General features: G+C 54.4%; 1 protein-coding gene across 1 annotated transcript; it reads left to right on the plus strand.

The window, feature by feature from the left end:
- The first annotated feature begins 615 nt into the window (after nt 1-615).
- Nucleotides 616-16,570, plus strand: RHCG (Rh family C glycoprotein). The gene is made up of 11 exons (XM_036278102.1): nt 616-817; nt 6,795-6,981; nt 7,642-7,792; nt 9,028-9,175; nt 9,795-9,961; nt 11,333-11,470; nt 11,600-11,736; nt 12,050-12,174; nt 12,400-12,473; nt 15,295-15,387; nt 16,198-16,570. The coding sequence occupies exons 1-10, from the start codon at nt 631-633 to the stop codon at nt 15,361-15,363; spliced, it is 1,383 nt and encodes a 460-aa protein (XP_036133995.1). The 5' UTR covers nt 616-630; the 3' UTR covers nt 15,364-15,387; nt 16,198-16,570.
- Nucleotides 16,571-17,711: the final 1,141 nt, after the last annotated feature.

Consider the following 17,711-nt stretch of genomic DNA (forward strand, 5'->3'; position numbering starts at 1 on the left):
AGGGCACGTACCTCGGTTGCAGTTTGTCCCCGGCCCTGGTCGGTCGTGCGGGTGGCAGCCACTCGATGTGTCCCTTCACGTCGATGTTTCTCTCTCTCTCTGTTCCTCTCTCTCCCTCCCACTCTACCTGAACAAAAAATGGAAAAATGTCCTCGGGTGAGGATAAAAAAAAAAAAAATTATAAAAAAAAGAATTGTGTAATCAGGAAAAGAAAAGGTTGATGATGGTGCAGGTGAGGGTGATTTATGGCTGGGAATTGCTTCGTTTTTTTATCTTGGTGGGAGGCAGTGCACCAGCTTTTTCTTCTGGGTTCCCCAGAACAAAAGGAGCAATGAAGTGTTGCCCGCTATGCACGGGCTCCACCGAGGTCGGGGTGTCTTCGCCCCCACCCATTGCCCTCTGGGCCCCTGCTCCTCCTGCTGGCCCCTTTCCCAACGCGGGCGCCTCGGGGAGAGGAGCCCGGGCAAGTGGTCCCCTCGCCGGTTGAGCATGCTTGCGTGCGGTGGCACCCAGGTCAGCTGTTCCGCCTCCAGCGGTGGCCGCCCCACCCCTGCCCGGGTTTTATAAGCCTGTGCTCCTCGGAGCGTCGGATTACGGCCGCAGCCGGCCCGACCAGGAGCGCCCAGCGGGATGGCCTGGAACACCAACCTCCGCTGGCGGCTGCCGCTCACCTGCCTGCTCCTGCAGGTGGCCATGGTGGTCCTCTTCGGCGTCTTCGTGCGCTACGACCCCGATGCCGATGCCCACTGGATGGAGGAGAAGGGACCCGGGAACCTCTCCAGCGACCTTGACAATGAATTCTACTATCGCTACCCCAGTAAGTGCCGCCGCCTTGCAGGCCCACCTCCAGCACGTCCTAGCCCGTCCTCACCTGGCTGAGCTCTGTGGCTGGGAATAAAGGCACCGAGGAGGAGATGCCGCCCCACTCGGGCACCCTCCAGTCTCTGGGAATCACACCGGAGCAATGGCCCGGTGTGCACAAACTCCTTTTCTCTGTCAGAGAGCCCTTGGTGATGTCCTCAAAAGACAGTCCCTTGCGCTGGCCAGTTTGGCTCAGCGGTTGAGCATCAGCCTGCGGACCAGAGAGTCCCAGGTTCAGTCCCGCGAGGAGCACGTACCACAAAAAAAAAAAAAAAAAGAAAAAAAAAAGTGAGTCCCATTTTAGTCACCAGCCAGTGGGTGATTCTGGCTTCCTTGTCCAGCTGTGTCATACTTGACAAGAGCTGCATGGCTGGTTGGAGTGCCAGCTCTGCGGCCAGGAGAGAGGTGTGTGAGACCACGGGAGAGCGAGAAGGAGCACCCCCAAATTCTCAGGTACCCAAGCACTGTGGTTAAGAGCGTGCCTTGGAATCACCAGCCTTTCCTTCTGTCATGACTCTGCCATTCACCAGGTGGGTGGCTTCCGGGGAACCTTTTTTTCTGCCAAGGGCCACTTGAATATGTATAACATCATTGGAGGGCCACACAACATTATCAACTTAAACATCAGCCTGCTCTATTGAGTCAGGCTAATTTGGTGAGGCAGGTGACGGGTGACGATAGCTGGGCGGGATGATAGGCAAATGTCAACCACGTTGAAGCTCTGTCTTCACCTGTGGAATGAGAATACGAAACAGGACCTACCGGCCTCACAGGGCAGGGGTGATGCTGGTGGGAGACAGTGCTGAGCACCATGGAAAATTGCTAGAAAAGCATTAGGACTCAGGAATGGGAAGAACTACCCTCAGGTCAAGCTTTCTCACCAGCAGAGGGCAGTGTAACCTGGACTTTGGAATTAAACAGATCTGGGTCCATCACTAAATGGAATGAGTCCACTCACTCCCTCACGGCTCTGAGCCTCTGTGTGCTCATCCTTGAAGTGGGATGATATTTAAGGCAAAGGCTCTCCAGGGAGGCTGAAGGTGGCAGGTGCCTGGTAGGGCACATCTCATGGCATGAAGAGAACAGTAAATGCTGGTCTCGAGTTCCTCATACGAGAGAGTGCTGCGCAGCTACAGGTATTTTAGTGGAGGTTCAGCATCTTTTTAGAAATGTAACCAAGGAATATCTCCTTGAATATTCATATTTCACTTCCTTTGGGCTGGGCCCACTTACAAGTGCTTTTTGCATTGCAAATGCTCTCAGGTGTGGCATTTATTTGTTTCTATGTTGTGGTGCCCGAACCGGAGGTTGGAGGTTTGCCTGAGCTCTCAGCTGGTGAGTGGCACTGGCGGAAACCCGGGCGGAGAGTGAAAACAGCTGTGTACTGGTGCCCTCTTGTGGCAGTTCTCAGGGATAGCAGCCAGCGTGCCACTCTGCCCCAAAAGAGACCCCAGGCAGGGCTGCTTGAGTCACCCCAGGCTGGGAAAAGAGTGGGCAGGAGGGGTGTCTTACCAACTTCTACTGACCTTCAGTGAGTCGCCAACCCAGTGAATGTAAAGCTGGTCAGTCCTGAAAGAGAAAAAAAAAAAAGAAACAGTGGCTAACAGGATTGAGCAGTTGCTAAAGAGCCAGGCCTAAGCCAGGGCACTGGTTGGACTTCCTTGGTACATGTGCAGCAGAAACCTCCGAGGTGAGTGCTATCTGAGCACACTCACTACTCTCCATTTTTCGGGGAAAGACAGATCAGAGAGGTTATGTCCTTGAAGGTCATACAGTCTGGCCCTTCAAACCATTACTATTGAAAGCAAACTTTATGACTTCAAAAACTGGTACATTTCGGTTGCAAATGAGGGCCAGTTTGGGAGATAAAGAGAAAGGCAGCAAGAGAAGGAACCGGGGAGATGCCCAAGGCAGCGGGGAGGGAAGCTGGTGTCCGTGTGCCTGAGAGGGTGTGTGTGTGTGTGTGTGTGTGTGTGTGTGTGTGTGTGAAGAGACAGCCCCAGAGAGTGTCAGAGCCAGGTCAGGGCACCCTGGAGGCAGGGAGAACACAGGTGAGAGGGGACAGGCAGGGGGAAGCCCTGGAGTAGCAACTGCCTTCCCAAGAGGGCGCCCCCCAGTCCTCTTTAGCCTCCCCCCTGTCCCCATCGTCCCTCTCTGCCACCAGACAGCTGATACCCTTTCCTGGAAAGGCCCCCACGGTCTGTGATGTCTTTTCCAGGGGTTCCGCCCATCTCCCTGCCTGTTCTCCGCTTCTGTCTCCCCCTCATCGTTTTCACATTCTGACTCACAGCTCTATTTGCAGGCCAAACTCAGATCTCAGTTCCAACCCGCACCGCCAGCCTCCGCTCCCCCACGCCCTGCTTCATCACCCACCCCCCGCCCGTGGTCCTCTCAAACCCCCACGGCCAGCACTAGACCCAGCACCTCCCTCCCACCCCCCAAACCCTCCTCCCACTTCCCTGTGTTTATCAACAGCCCTGCCATCCTGCCAGCTCCCCTCCCTGCTTCTGGAACTGGGGTCTGAATGTGTCTCCTCCCTGTTTCACACCTCTCCTCTAGTCTGTCACCCATCAGTTCTTCCCGGGAAGAACCGCAATACTCTGTATGCTGCCTCACAGACATTAGCTCAATTTCCCCACAGCAGTTGGAAACGGGATCAACCATGCAACACGGTGACACACGAGTTCCGTGTTGCACACTGTGAAACCCAAGCCGAGCGGCTGTCTGTGTAAACGCGCACAGGTCCCCACAGAGCAGCTCAGAGCATTCTGAGCTGGGCAACACCCACAGCTCTCCTGCATCAGCTTGTGTGGCCCCTCAACCCTACCCTGCGGTGTACCAGTTGCCCCAAGCCTCCAGGTGGTTGCTAACCAAGGGGTCTGCGGCTGCAGCCTGGGCCTCAGGGAATCCAGGGGAGACAGAGGAGGGCAAATCCCCATCCGTGGAAGTGAGATCAGGGCAGCTGTAGTATAAGCATGGCTGCCCCCCACCTTGGCCAGGCTGCAGTGGGCGCCTGCGCCTCTCGGCCCTGTGGGCAGGAGGTGTGGGACTCGAGAGGGGTGCTGGGGCTCCCTGACTGCTGCTCGACTGGCACATCTGGGTACTGCTGAGAGAACCACCACAATCATTCATTCATTCATTCATTCATTCATTCATTCATTCATTCATGGGTCTACCTGGCACTCTCTTAGGTGCTGGGGAATACCAGAGTGAACAAAGCAGGCGTGGGCCACACAAACAAACCCAACTGCAAACTGTAATAAGAACTAGAAAAGAGCCCAGCCGGTGTGGCTCAGTGGTTGAGCGTCGACCTATGGTCACGGGTTCGATTCCCGGTCAGGGCACATCCCCCGTGGGGGGCGTGCAGGAGGCGGCCAATCGATGTTCTTTCTCATCCGTGTTTCTCTCTCTCTCTCTCTTCCTCTCCTTTCCTCTCTCTCTCTAAAATCAATAAAGAAAAAGAACTAGAAGAGAAAGGAGAGGGGTGCCATGAGAGAGAGCCGACTTGGAACAGGAGGGCCTCTGTGCCGGGTGGCACCACTCTGAGACCTGCAGGAAGAGTAGGTGTTGGCCGCCAGCCAGCTCCATCCAGGCGGAGCTGAGGGACAGAGAGGCCAGTGCAGCAGAGGAGGGAGGGTAGGAATGAGGGAAGCAGAATGCGGGGGGGGGGGGGGGGGGGGGGGGGGGGAGGCAGGCAGGGCCTTTTTATTTGGAAATAAGTTCCAATTTACAAAAAGTTGCTAAAAAAAAAAGAGTATAAAGAGCAGTATATACTCTAACTCTGATAGTACAGCTATTTCCCCCACTCTACACATAGATGAAAACACATGGTTTTGTTCTCTCTGAACCGCTTGAGGGCCAGTTATATACAGTTCTGTAGCCTTAATTACTCCAGTATGTTTCCTAAGCATAGAGGTTTTCTGTTCCAGATTGCAGTAACCAGTCTCATAAACTTGCACTAGACAATACCTTAATCTACTGTTTCTATCTAATGTTGCCAATCGTGACCTTTACGGGACCCCCCCCCCCCCATCTATCCCCACCCCCACCAGAAGCCAGGATCCAGTCTAGAATTAGATATTGAATTTAGAGGGCATGTCTCTTTAGCCTCTTTTAACCTGGAGCAAGTCTATCTCTGTGTTTCATGACCTTGATATTTTTCAAGAATACAGCCTCATCCCTCTCTAATAGCAAGCTATTCTGTGTCTGTGGCCTCATGATTAGGTTGGGATTATGCATTCCCAGCGGGAACACCATACAGGTAAAATGTCCTTTTCAGAGTTTCACATCTGAAGGTGACCGGTGTCCATCTGCCCTTCACTGGTGATGTTAATTTTGATCACCCAGGAAAAATGTTGCCCACTGTATAATTACTGGTGCTTTTTTGTTTGATTGTTTTTTTCCCTCCCTTGCAACTCATCCGCATTCTATGGAGAGACTCTTTATGACAGTGCAAATGTCCTGCTCTAACATCAAAACTTCTCCCTGGCCTTAGGAACCACGGATGGTACCTTTACTGTGAAAATTACGATTTTCCAACTTGGGCTTATTCCGCATTTAACAGGCGGGCCCTCAGCATGCTGTTTAAGCAGGAGCCCTCCCTGCAAGCTCATTTATTGATGTACTTATTCTGAGCTGCTATTTTTTGAGTGGTTTTAATCACGATAGTACATAATTATTTTGGTGTTCAGATTATCCCAGATTCGGCCCATGGGAGCCCTTCGATCTGGCCCCTGTGTCTGGGGACACCTGCAGTTCCTGTCAGTGCCCTTTATACTTTTGTAACTGTCTCTGCTTCTCAAAGATCTTTGCCTTCTGTTATTTCCTGGGAATCGAGCACCAAACAACGTTAGCTCTGGGGGGACAGTTTGAGGTCACTCCAATCCCGCCCTTTAGTTTTTGTTTGTTTGTTTTTTATCCTCACCCGAGGACACTTTTCCATTTTTTTGTTCAGATAGAGTGGGAAGGAGAGAGAGAGAGAAACATTGACATGAAAGGGACACATCGAGTGGTTGCCACCCGCATGACCCAACCAGGGCCGGGAACAAACTGCAACCAAGGTACGTGCCCTTAGCAGGAACTGAACTCGGGTCTCTCTGGACCGCAGGCTGACGCTCTAACCGCTGAGCCAAACCGGCCAGGGCTAGTTTTTTTTTTTTTAATTCTTGTTCAAGGATATGTTTCTATTGATTTTGAGAGAGAGAAAGGAAGAAACATCAACGTGAGAGAGAAACATCGACCTCTTACGTTGTCTCCTATATGTGCCCCAAACAGGGATTGAACCCGAAACTTAGGTATGTGCCCTGACCTGGAATCAAACCCACAACCTTTTGGTGTACGAGATGATGCTCCAACCGAGCCACCCGGCCAGGGCCCTCCCTTTAGTTTTATCGTTGGCTCTGAGAGAGGAAGTGGTTTGTCAGGGTCACACTGTGAGCTGGCAGAAGCGTTGGGTGAGACCTGAGAATTAGAGTGTGCCTAAGTAAAAACAATGACCTTGTCCAGTGTGAGCACCTGTGATGGGGACAGTCACTTTGCTAAGCGCTTGACATACATTAAGGGCATTGGATCTCGGCAGCCTTGTGGGTAAGCATTGCAGAAGAAGGTGCTGAGACCCAGGGATGGTCAGTGATGTTCCAGCAGGAACTGGGGTCCAAATTCTGAAGGCAGTGACGCTGGAAAGTGCACTTGCTGGGAGTGGGGGAGCGAGACAGTCCTCCTTCCTCTGGGTGGTCAGCGGATGCGGTTGGCCAGTCGCTGGACTCCTGGCCCAGATGGGCTAACTTCTCCACAGTAAGCAGTTGAGAGGGCTAGGCCCTAGGCCCGGGTGGAACCCACAGCCCTGCCCCAATTTCAAATTCCCTGCAGCCGACCCCCACCCCGGGTGAGGGTGGAGAGGGGGAGCTGTCATCTCCCCTGGCTGCCCTCCGCAGGCTTCCAGGACGTGCACGTGATGATCTTCGTGGGCTTTGGCTTCCTCATGACCTTCCTCCAGCGCTATGGCTACAGCTCCGTGGGCTTCAACTTCCTGCTGGCGGCCTTCGGCATCCAGTGGGCGCTGCTGATGCAGGGCTGGTTTCACTCCTTCCACGACGGCTACATCTTCGTGGGCGTGGAAAAGTGAGTGTGGGGGCGGGGCTTGCGGGCGAGGGGGCGGGCCCAGGGATGGTGTCTGGGTGAGGGGCGGGGCCTGCGGGCGAGGGGGCGGTGCCTGGGTGGAGGCGGTGCCAGGGCGGGGCCTGTGGGCGAGGGGGCGGGCCCAGGGATGGTGTCTGGGTGAGGGGCGGGGCCTGTGGGTGAGGGGGCGGGTCCAGGGGCGGTGTCTGGGTGAGGGGCGGGGTCTGCGGGTGAGGGGGCGGGCCCAGGGATGGTGTCTGGGTGAGGGGTGGGGCCCGGCGGGCGAGGGGGCAGTGCCTGGGTGGAGGCGGTGCCAGGGGCGGGTCCAGGGGCAGTGTCTGGGTGAGGGGCGGGGCCTGTGGGTGAGGGGCGTGTCCAGGGGCGGTGTCTGGGTGAGGGGCGGGGCCTGGGGCTTGGAGCCCATCCTCCTCATCCAATGGGCACAGGGGGCCTGAGACCACCACCACACACGCACACACTGCTTCCCAACCAGCGAGGCTCCAGGATGGGAGCTGTAAGTGCCGTAGGAGGGCCTCCCTCCCCCTATGTCTGAGGCTGCAGGGATACCCCAGGGTCTCCTTTCCAGGGGCTGGGACTGGGTCCTCCATCCTGACACATGAGAGACCGCAGCCCATGGCCCCTCCTGGACCTCTCTCCCCACAGCCTCATCAACGCGGACTTCTGTGTGGGCTCCGTCTGTGTGGCCTTCGGGGCAATTCTGGGCAAAGTCAGCCCCGTCCAGCTGCTCATCATGACTCTCTTCCAAGTGACCCTCTTCTCAGTGAATGAGTTCATCCTCCTGAGCCTGCTAGGGGTGAGCAGGGAGCAGAATGAGGAGGAAGGCGGAGGGGACACTTGGGGGTTCAGCAGAGGGATTGAGAAAGGCAGGGGGAGGAAGACATGCCGGCTGGGTTCAACCAACCTTCACACGTCTCTTAACCTCCTGAACCTCAGCATCTTCATCTCCGAAGTGGGAGCGATGACATTTATTGGGTTTGCTTTACATAGGTTATCTCCGAGAAAGGCACAATTATAACCCCCATTTTATAGATAAGCAAGCTGAGACTCGGCGAGGTTAGGAGACTCACCCTAGGTACACACAGCTAGTAGAGGCATCCACCAGCTGTGTCAAAAACTAGCTCTGGGAACTTAGACGGCACATTTACTGCTCTGGCCGGGTTTTCCTGATCTAAAGATTGTCTGGAGTGAAGGAAGGAGGAGGAGGCCAAAGAGAGGGGATGTGGGAGGACAGGGAAGGAAATCAGTCACGCACCTGCTGGGTGTCTGGTGCTTTTACTCAAGCTGTCCAGTTGAATCCTCCAGACAGTCCTGTTCTGACTTTGGGGGAAGTGTGTGGGGATGGGGTGGACAGTGGGGAGTTAGCTGGGAGGCTGGAGAGTGAGGAGTGTGACAGGATGTGGGGATATGGGTCACAGCAGTCTGGATGGGTGGTGTTGGGCCAGGAATGCTGTGCAGCTGGAACTGTAGAGAGAAAACACCCAGAGGGAAGAGGAGAATTTCCTGGATTGAACATATGGTGGAGGCTAGTGGTGGACAAACTAGCTTCCTGGGCTCAATCCCATCTGCTAGGTGAGGGTGCCCTGGCTTTTTTTTTTTTTTAAGTATCCTTAGGTGAGAATTTATTATTTAAAAAATTTTTTTTCTTCATTGATTTTCAGAAAGAGAGGAAGGGAGAGGGAGAGAGAGATAGAAACATCAATTGGCTGCCTCCTGCATGCCCTCCACTGGGGATCGGGCCCACCACCTGGGTATGTGCTCTGACCGGGAATCGAACCGGCGACCTCTTGGTGCACGGGTCGACGTTCAGCCACTGAGCCACACTGGCCGGGCATGACCTGGCATTTTGCTGACAGGCTTACAGCCTGGGTTCAGGGATCCCCACCTTCTCCTTTTCCCAACCGAATGGTCTGCGGAAGCCCTCAGCTCCATTAGTAGCTCATGAAGTCGGAGACAGCTGGACGCTGTCTGGGTGTGATGCGGGGATGGTGGAGGAAGGTGTCAGAACCTGACAGGCCCCTTGTACTCAAGGTAAAGGACGCAGGGGGCTCCATGACCATCCACACATTCGGTGCCTACTTTGGACTCACAGTGACCTGGACCCTCTACAGACCCAACCTGTATCAGAGCAAGGAGAGGGAGGGTCCCGTGTACCAGTCCGACCTGTTTGCCATGATCGGTGAGAGCTGCCAGGGTGCTTGAGGGCCACCAGGATGGGTGGGGGTGGTCGTGAGGGGTCCAGGCCACCGCGATCACACTGGTCTTCCCGTGTTCCCGTGGGTGCCTGCCAGTTCCCCAGAGGGGAGGGGCAGAGGGAGGTTTTCCCTAGGACACCCCGGGACAGACACAGCGCTACCCATCCCGGAGCAGGGTGTGCGATCCTACTTCCTGTGTCTGTCCGTTCCAGAGAACACACATCAGCCACCCACTCGGGTCTCTTAAAGCCTAGCCCTGCACTCCAGGAGCTCCTCACGGTGTCATGGGAGACATGACAGTGCCACCAGCTAATGTCCCTAAGTGGGGAGAAAGACTGTCCCTCACGGTGCTGTGGGAGCAAGGTGGGAGGCTTTTAGCTCAGTTATGGGGTTGGGGTGGACGTCCTGGAGCCGAGTGGAAGGCTGAGTGGGAGTTAGGTGGCGAGCAAGGCAGCAAGGGCCTTCCCGGAAGAGCCCCCAGCATGAGTCAAGTGACAGAGGTGGGAAACAGCTGGGCATGGGGGTCATTTCATATCTTTGGAGCTAAAGGACCCACCTAATTCCTCTTCTCACTGGCCCACTGGCCCTGTTTGGTCTGGCCAGGCACCCTCTTCCTGTGGATGTACTGGCCCAGCTTCAACTCAGCTGTGTCCAACCACGGAGATGCCCAGCATCGAGCTGCCATCAACACCTACTGCTCCTTGGCAGCCTGCGTGTTGACCGCAGTGGCGATGTCCAGTGCCCTGCAAAAGAAAGGCAAGCTGGACATGGTGAGCAGTGGGGGGGGCCGGGGGGACCTGGGGAGAGGTGCCGCTAGGACCGCCTATGCCCAGTGGGCATGCATCCCCATGCCCTGCCAGCGATTCTATGCAAGCAGCATAAAGATCATCGCACCCATCATGCAGATGAAGAAACTGAGGCTCAGAGAGAAATGCTTTGTCCAGATAGTGCGGAGCTGGCTTTCAGCAGAGCCCAGAGTAAACACTTGGAGATTCTGTTATGCAGGCTGTTCTACATGAGCCAGGGCCCCTCCTCGTGCTTCTCCCCACAGCCTGGGGCGCCAACCGCTGTTCTGGACTGAGCTCCACATCCATCCTGCCCAGCAGGGTTGCCCGGGCACTGCCCCTCTGCCAGGTTTCTGGCCCTCAGCCTTCTTCAACCCGCCTACACCTGCCCAACCACACACAAGAGGGGCATCCCTTTGATGCCCTGTCCACTCCACTAGACAGGCTTGTGGGGACATGGTGTTGCACAGTGTCCTTCATATCACACCACTGGGACAGGTGTTTTTGTCGTTAGTGGGGAGATTGTTGTCACTGGTAGATTTTTCTGTAAAATCCCTCTCTAATAGTCTGACACTAGCTTCTTGACATGGGCACAGTGCACGTTGACACTGCCATGAGCCTCTGGATGCACCGGACAGTCACTGTGCAGACAGGTGGGGACTCAGGTACCAGGGGGAACAGAATCAGACACACCGACCTGGGCATGCAGGGAGGCAGATGGTCAAGGTCAGGGGCTCTGGCTCGACACAGACCTGGATCAAGATGCTTTTCTGCCTCTTGCTAGCTGTGCGGGCATCAATCTCCTTATCTGCACACATCCAAAGATAACTGTACTGACTTCCTGGGCTTCTGGAGATGGAAAGAAAGAATCCCCTGAGCCAGCAGCACAGTACCTGGCTCAGGTGGGCCCTCAGAGAGTCTGAGGTGCTGTCAGAGGCCCCAGACTCTGACATGGGTTGTGTGTGCACAGGCCCCACAGGTGCCTGACATCGGCATACTGCACGCAGAGAACACCAGACATTCGAACCTGACACACAGGTATGCGGGCACCCAGATGTAAAGGGAATGAGCAGATGAGCCGACAGGGCTCACCAGTGTGGACACAAGTACACTGATTTGTGCACGCAGAAAATGCCTAGAGTGTTGGCGTGAGTGGCACATGTGCAGAGAACACAGGGGTGGCTGTCCCCAGCCTGGCGCAGGCGGGAGCCCTCTGCAGTCTCTTGCTCAAGTACCCTCTGAGCCATCCCTGGCTTCAGGGCCAGGAGGCGCCCAGACACAGCGCCTCTGGGTCAGTTCCTCCAGGCGGGTGCTCTGCAGGACTGACTTCCTGCCTGCTCTGCTCACCCCGACCAGGTGCACATCCAGAACGCCACGCTGGCTGGAGGGGTGGCTGTGGGCACCGCCGCGGAGATGATGCTCATGCCTTATGGCTCCCTCATTGTCGGCTTCATCTGCGGCATCGTCTCCACCCTGGGCTTTGTGTACCTGACGGTGAGGCCCGGGCACAGGGCTGGGGGCTGGAGAGTCCTGGGTCTCTGTACTGGGGACCTCCAGAATCCTGGCCTCCCCCCACCCCAGCCATAGCTCCCAGCCTGAGCAGCACCCATCTCCCCCCTCCAGCCATTCCTGAAGTCCCATCTACGGATCCAGGATACATGTGGCATCCACAATCTGCATGGCATCCCGGGCATCATCGGCGGCATTGTGGGTGCTGTGACAGCGGCCTGTGCCACCAGTGACATATATGGAGAGGAAGGGTACGTAGGGAGGAGATGCAGGGGAGGTGAGCTCCCTCTTTCCTGCCCCCTTCCTCCTCCCTGCTGTTTCTCTGGGGTCCAAGATTGTGTCTCTATCCTGGTCCTTCCCAACCCAGAAGACTGTTTTTCATGGGCCTCTTTCCCCAAGCTCCGCCCTTCCACAAGAGTCTGAGAACATCTGATGTGTCCCATGCCCCTATTTCGCAGATGGCAAGGTTGAGGCCCAGGGTGCTTGCTCACATTGGTGGGGTGGGAGCAAATGGTTACTTGGCCTCCCTGCGGAGTCCTGACCTGCCTCCTGTCTCCACCCCAGGCTTGTCCGTGCCTTTGACTTTAAAGGTTCTAAGAAAAACTGGTCCCCAAGCATGCAGGGCTGTTTCCAGGCTGCAGGCATCTTTGTGTCCCTGGCCATGGCTCTGGTGGGCGGTCTCATTGTGGGTAAGTGGGAATGGCTGGGCCACAGAAGTGGGGGCCCATGTGAGGCTTTGAGGTTGGGGGACCCAAGAGTTTGTACCAGAGGACAGCCATGAACCACGAGGAGGCCTTTGCCTCTGCCCTCATGGCCACAGGACTGGAGAGATTGTCCCAGCCGAGGGGAAGGGCTGGGTGGGCAGAGAGGGAGGAAGTAGGTCCTGACCTCTTGTGACCTCCAACTTTCTTTAGGATCCATTTTAAAAATACCAATCTGGGGACAACCTGCAGATGAGAACTGCTTTGAGGATGCCATCTACTGGGAGGTGAGTTCTACAGACTCGTCCCCCTGCACAAGGACGGCTGTCTCCCCTCTCCCCCGACCCTGCAGTCAGCTGAGCTGGGGCCTGAGGAGCCAGACGCTGAGGACTGGGGACATCACCCTACTCCTTTTACTGGGGGGCTGTGTCTCTGGGGGTTGAAGGCTTTAATCTAGAACAATAATTCCCAACGTGCAATCCCCACTGGCATCACCTGGGAACTTATCCCTCCTGAATCAAAAAATCAGGGGGAGCATGTCTACCTCCAGAGCCTGTTCCCAAATGCAGCCCCCTAACCCCGCCGGGAGCCAACCTGTCATTACAGGAGGAGGCTCCCTCCCATCTCCGGTCTAGGGCTGCTGCAGGTGCTCATACAGAATCCTGACTTGGAAACCATCGTTCTAGAAGCTAAAAGTAGTGGAATGTCTTTTTTCTTTTTTATCCTCATCCGAAGACATTTTTCCATTTTTTGTTCAGATAGAGCGGGAGGGAGAGAGAGGAAGAGAGAGAGAGAGAAACATCGATGTGAAAGGGACACATCGAGTGGCTGCCTCCCGCACGACCCAACCAGGGCCGGGGACAAACTGCAACCGAGGTTCGCGCCCTTAGCGGGAACCGAACCCGGGGCTCTCTGGACCACAGGCTGACGCTCTAACCACTGAGCAAAACCGGCCAGGGCTGGAATGTCTTTTTAAACATGCCATGATTTGGGCCCCCTGTGACTTCCGCCAGTCCTTCCCCCCACCAGTCACTGAACACTGAGGTGTTCACCTGTGTTAGATGATGGAGGATGGCAGAGAGACCTTCTTGTCTCCTGCATTCCCTCTCATGACAAGGGCAGGGACCCAGCCTGCATCTGTGTCCCCTGAGATGAGAGTCTGCCCATCACCGCCTTTCATTTGGTTCTGTATTTTTAAAACCACATGAAGAGCCCGGCTGGTGTGGCTCAGTGGTTGAGCATCAACCCATACACCAAGAGGTCACCAGTTCGATTACCGGTCAGGGCACATGCCCAGGTTGTGTACCAAATCCCCAGTGGGGGGTGTGCAGGAGGCAGCCAATTGATGTTCTCTTTCAATGATATTTCTATCTCTTTCTCCCTCTCCCTTCCTCTCTTTATAAAGAAAAAATATTTAAAAAATAAAATTAAAATAAAACCACACCAAGATTTTCAGGGCCATTTGAACTAATATTCACTATACGCCAGTTTCATGTATGTAATGAATATGCCTTTTTAAATCATTCCCTTTAAACTATTTTTTAATTATACAACGAATGGAAGCTCAGTACAGAAAATCTAGAAATAAAGAAAAACAGAAAGAAATTCCATCACCCTAATTCAAGCACTGTTAATATTTTTAGTATATTTTCTTCATCTTTAAAAATATATATTCTGCCTGGATTTCTCTTACACAGCTGAGATGATGTTACACAGCCAACTGGGTATCTTACACCTTCTCTTTAGCTATCATAAGAAGTGCTCTCTTATTAATTCTTTATTTTTATTTTTTTTCATTGATTTTAATTTTTTCTTTTATTGATTTGAGAGAGAGAGAGAGGAGAGAGAGAGAGTGAGAGAGAGAAACATCAATGAGAGAGAACATTGATTAGCGCTAGCGCCTCCTACATGTCCCCCACTGGGGATCAGACCCACAACCTGGGCATGTGTCCTGACCGGGAATCGAACTGGCGACCTCTTGGTGCATGGGTCGACACAACCACTGAGCCACACCAGCCAGACACTTTCATTGATTTTAGAGAGAGAGGAAGGGAGAGGGAGAAAGAGATAGAAACATCAATGAGAGAGAACATCGATTGACCACCTCGTGCATGCCCCCCACTGGGGATTGGCCCTCAACCTGGGCATGTGTCCTGACCAGGAATCGAACCGGTGACCTCTTGGTGCATGGCTCCACCCTCAATCACTGAGCCACACAGGCCGGGCTGTTATTAATTCTTAATAAGCTTTCTTTGTTAGCAGCATAACTATTTTCACTCTATATTTAAAGTCAGAACTTAAACTATTTTAGACACCACAATTACAGACCACAGGGATTTAATGCTAATGAAACAAACTGAAAAATGCTGTTGATTCCCTTAGATGTTTGCACGAGGTTCTGTTTTTATCTGTATACTTTATTCTAAGTTCACACCTTTTCCCTGCTATATGTCCCTCAGCCGCACTCTGTGTTGATTAATATAATTCAGTGCTAGAGGAAGTGAGCCACTATCGGGGTGTCCTATGTCTGCCCCTCCAGCTACTGGGTGGTTTACCTGAAGGATGACTTCGCACAGGGTAGGGTTGAGACAGCAGTCTTTAGGATTAAATCTAAGCCTTGAGGCCGAGGCAGGGCTGATCCTCTCCACCTGACACAACCTACTGATCCACTTCCGGCGCCTCCTCCACCTCATTTTTGGACCTGCCTGCAGTCCAGGAAGCTTACCATGCTGCCTGCCTCCCACCTGGCACACAACTTACTACACACCTTTCAAAAGTTGGTTCAGCACAGCTGGAATTCCCCCAAGCTGGGTTATCAGCCTTTTGCGCGCTTTTACAACACTTGAATGTTTTCCCATTGCTCTAGTCCAGCAAGGATTCTGTCTGGTCCTTGTAGTGCCCAGCACCCTGGACAGTGACACGGACGTGAAGTTGAGGCGGGATAGATATGAATGACTGTCCTGCTCCTCGCCGTGCAATCTGCACGGTGATCACTAGGTGGCGCCCGCCACACACCATTTGCGGCTCCTGACTTTCCAGGGCTGTCCAGTTCCCTGAGGGACACCAGCCCAGCCTGGGGCAAGGCCCTCAGAACTGCCTCTTCTGCAGGTGCCTGAGGAGCACAAGGAGACTGCCTTACATCCTGAGGACTCTACCCTCAAGCCATCAGAACCTTAAGCTCCCAGGGCAGGTGAAAAGCAGGTAAGCATGGTCAGTGGGGGGCAATGGGCAGGTTCTCCCGGTGGGGGCCCAACCCTAGGAATCAGATACCACTAGCAAAGGGGCAAAAGAAAGCATCAAAAAACGAGGACGTGTGCTTCTACCCCTCCTGCCTGGAGTGGAGTGGACACGCTGGCGCTGGTGGGAGAGATGCTCAGAGTCAGACGGAGTGTACACTGGGCAGGCAGGAATATGTGGGAGGCGCTCTGGACTAGAATGAGTAGATGGATGGTGACCTGGCCTTGCTGCTTACTGGCTGAGTGGCTTTGAGGATCTCTTCTCCCCAGACTGAGTCGCATTTATAAAAGTGGGCAGGATAGGAGTGGCTCCATTTCGTTGATCGACTCAAGCAAGACCCTTCCTTCTTTCCTCCTTTCTACCAACTAACATTTCCTTGCCCCTCTGGGAAGGCACCAAGCCCCTTCTCATGCCTTCTGCATCTAACCCTCCAACCTTCCCTGCATAGCAGGTGCCGTTACTTCCCTCCACTTAATAGAGGAGGGAATTAAGGCTCAAAGAGGTTCTCCGTTTCGAGGTCACGCAGCTTGCAGTGGGGGTCTTTTCCAGGTCATTATCATTGCTCTTATCACTATTTGAGCTCCTTGGAAAGAGCTGTGTCTGGGGCAAAGGTCTGAATGATGGGGCGGGAGAGAATGCTGGGATTTAAGGAAAGAGAAAAGCGAGGCTGTGGCCAGGTGCTGGTAGTGCTCATCCCATCCATAAAGGAAACAGTGCCCAAGAGGCTGCAGCAGGACCTGACAGTGGCCCCTGCCCTTGGCTCTCTTCCTGCAGGCTTCACAGACCTCCCAGTGCTTCAGGAGGAGCTGGTGCTGGCAAAGCTGGGTACACAAGGACAAGGGGAGCAGCACCCCGCCTGCTGGCGTGGCGCAGGGTGCCGCCACCCCTCCAGAGGATGGAGAAGGAGGAGCAATAGACAAAGTGGCATCCAAGCCAGGTGCCTGCTGCAGAGGGCCTGCCTCCAGGGGTCTTGGTGGCCCCATCCTAAGAAAAGCAGGCAGGAGGGGGGCTGAGCCTGGAAGTGGACCTGAGCCATCCCAGGTGACAACTTGGCTGCCAGTCATCAACTGCTGGGTTCTCCCCCCATGCTGGGCTCTCAGCCTGCACATCCCATATTCCCTGGTCCCCCAGACCTCTGTGCCATATGCAGATGGCAGCCTCTGTGAATAAACATTCTAGGTGTTCTTTGTAAATTGGGTGTGAATACTCCAGCAGGGCCAGTTTGAGGAAGAACAGGACCCAAGAGACCTGGCTTCCTGCCCCAGGCCTGACCCCCCACCCCAAGCTGCCATCTACACTGCAAGGAAAATAATCCCAGGCAGAAGAACCTGCCCCTGCCTGGAGCCCCTGGCAAGGCTCCCCAAGCCCCTCCCCACTCTATTACACATCAACCATCCCAGAAACTCACCCACTGTGAAACTGCCATCCTCCTGTGCCCGCAGTATGACTCAACTTCAAGGGCGCTGGGGGTGGGGAGTGGGGTGGAAGGGCTCTTTGAAGCCAGTCTCCTTCCCCCAACCATTCCCTTCTTCCCTGCCAAGCCAGCCTCGCTCTCCCTCCACAGCAGAGGAAGGTCATCAGTTTAGACTGCCCATCACTTAATGAGGCCTGCCACTGCCCTGGGCAGAGTAGCACACAGCCCCTGCCCTCGGGCGACTCAGTCTAGCTGGGGAACCACCTGACACCCAGTATCCACCCTGAACTCTGACAGGCCCTCAGTGCCCAGGTGGATTCCCGGAGTGGGTCACCTGAGTAAGGTTTTGGAGGTTGAATAGGAGTTTACCAGAAGAACGGCAAAGCAACAGCATAGGCAGAGACTCAGGGATGGGAGTCAACATGGTGAGGTTGGGTTTGGCTAAAAGAGACGTAAGGCAAAAGTCTGGCAGCTGGAGACTAAGAAGCAGAATCCGGATCCTTTGGGGAGCAAAGACTCCAGAGAAGAAGGGGTGAGGGGAAAGGGAGGAGAGGGTCTCTCCTGCCTCCAAATCTGCCCTCCCTGCCTCTGTTACAGTTCACACACACATACACTCAGGCCTTCACTCTCCTTGCCAGAGAAGAGGGGTGGAGGAGGAGGGGAGGAGGGAGCTGAAATGCAACCTATTCATGTTCCGGCGATGGAACACCCCTCATTTTCCGTGCTGGGTAAAGACAAAAACCCTTTACAACCTGTTTCTGGAACTTGTCAGCAGCTGCCAAGAGGAGCATGTTAATTAAATGTCGGCAAAGATGGAAGCTGGAGGCCCCGACTCTAATTGGACAGTTTGCTTCATCGGATTGAAAACATTGTG

The sequence above is a fragment of the Molossus molossus genome, unplaced genomic scaffold (assembly GCF_014108415.1).
Source record: "Molossus molossus isolate mMolMol1 unplaced genomic scaffold, mMolMol1.p scaffold_m16_p_24, whole genome shotgun sequence".
NCBI classification, from domain to species: domain Eukaryota; kingdom Metazoa; phylum Chordata; class Mammalia; order Chiroptera; family Molossidae; genus Molossus; species Molossus molossus.

Bases quoted from the DNA above. Each gene is read 5' to 3' on its own strand.
- RHCG (XM_036278102.1), top strand. From the start codon at position 631: ATGGCCTGGAACACCAACCTCCGCTGGCGGCTGCCGCTCACCTGCCTG. The intron at 7,793-9,027 runs GTGAGCAGGGAG...CTTGTACTCAAG, and splicing joins TCCTCCTGAGCCTGCTAGGG to GTAAAGGACGCAGGGGGCTC. The intron at 11,471-11,599 runs GTGAGGCCCGGG...TCCCCCCTCCAG, and splicing joins TGGGCTTTGTGTACCTGACG to CCATTCCTGAAGTCCCATCT.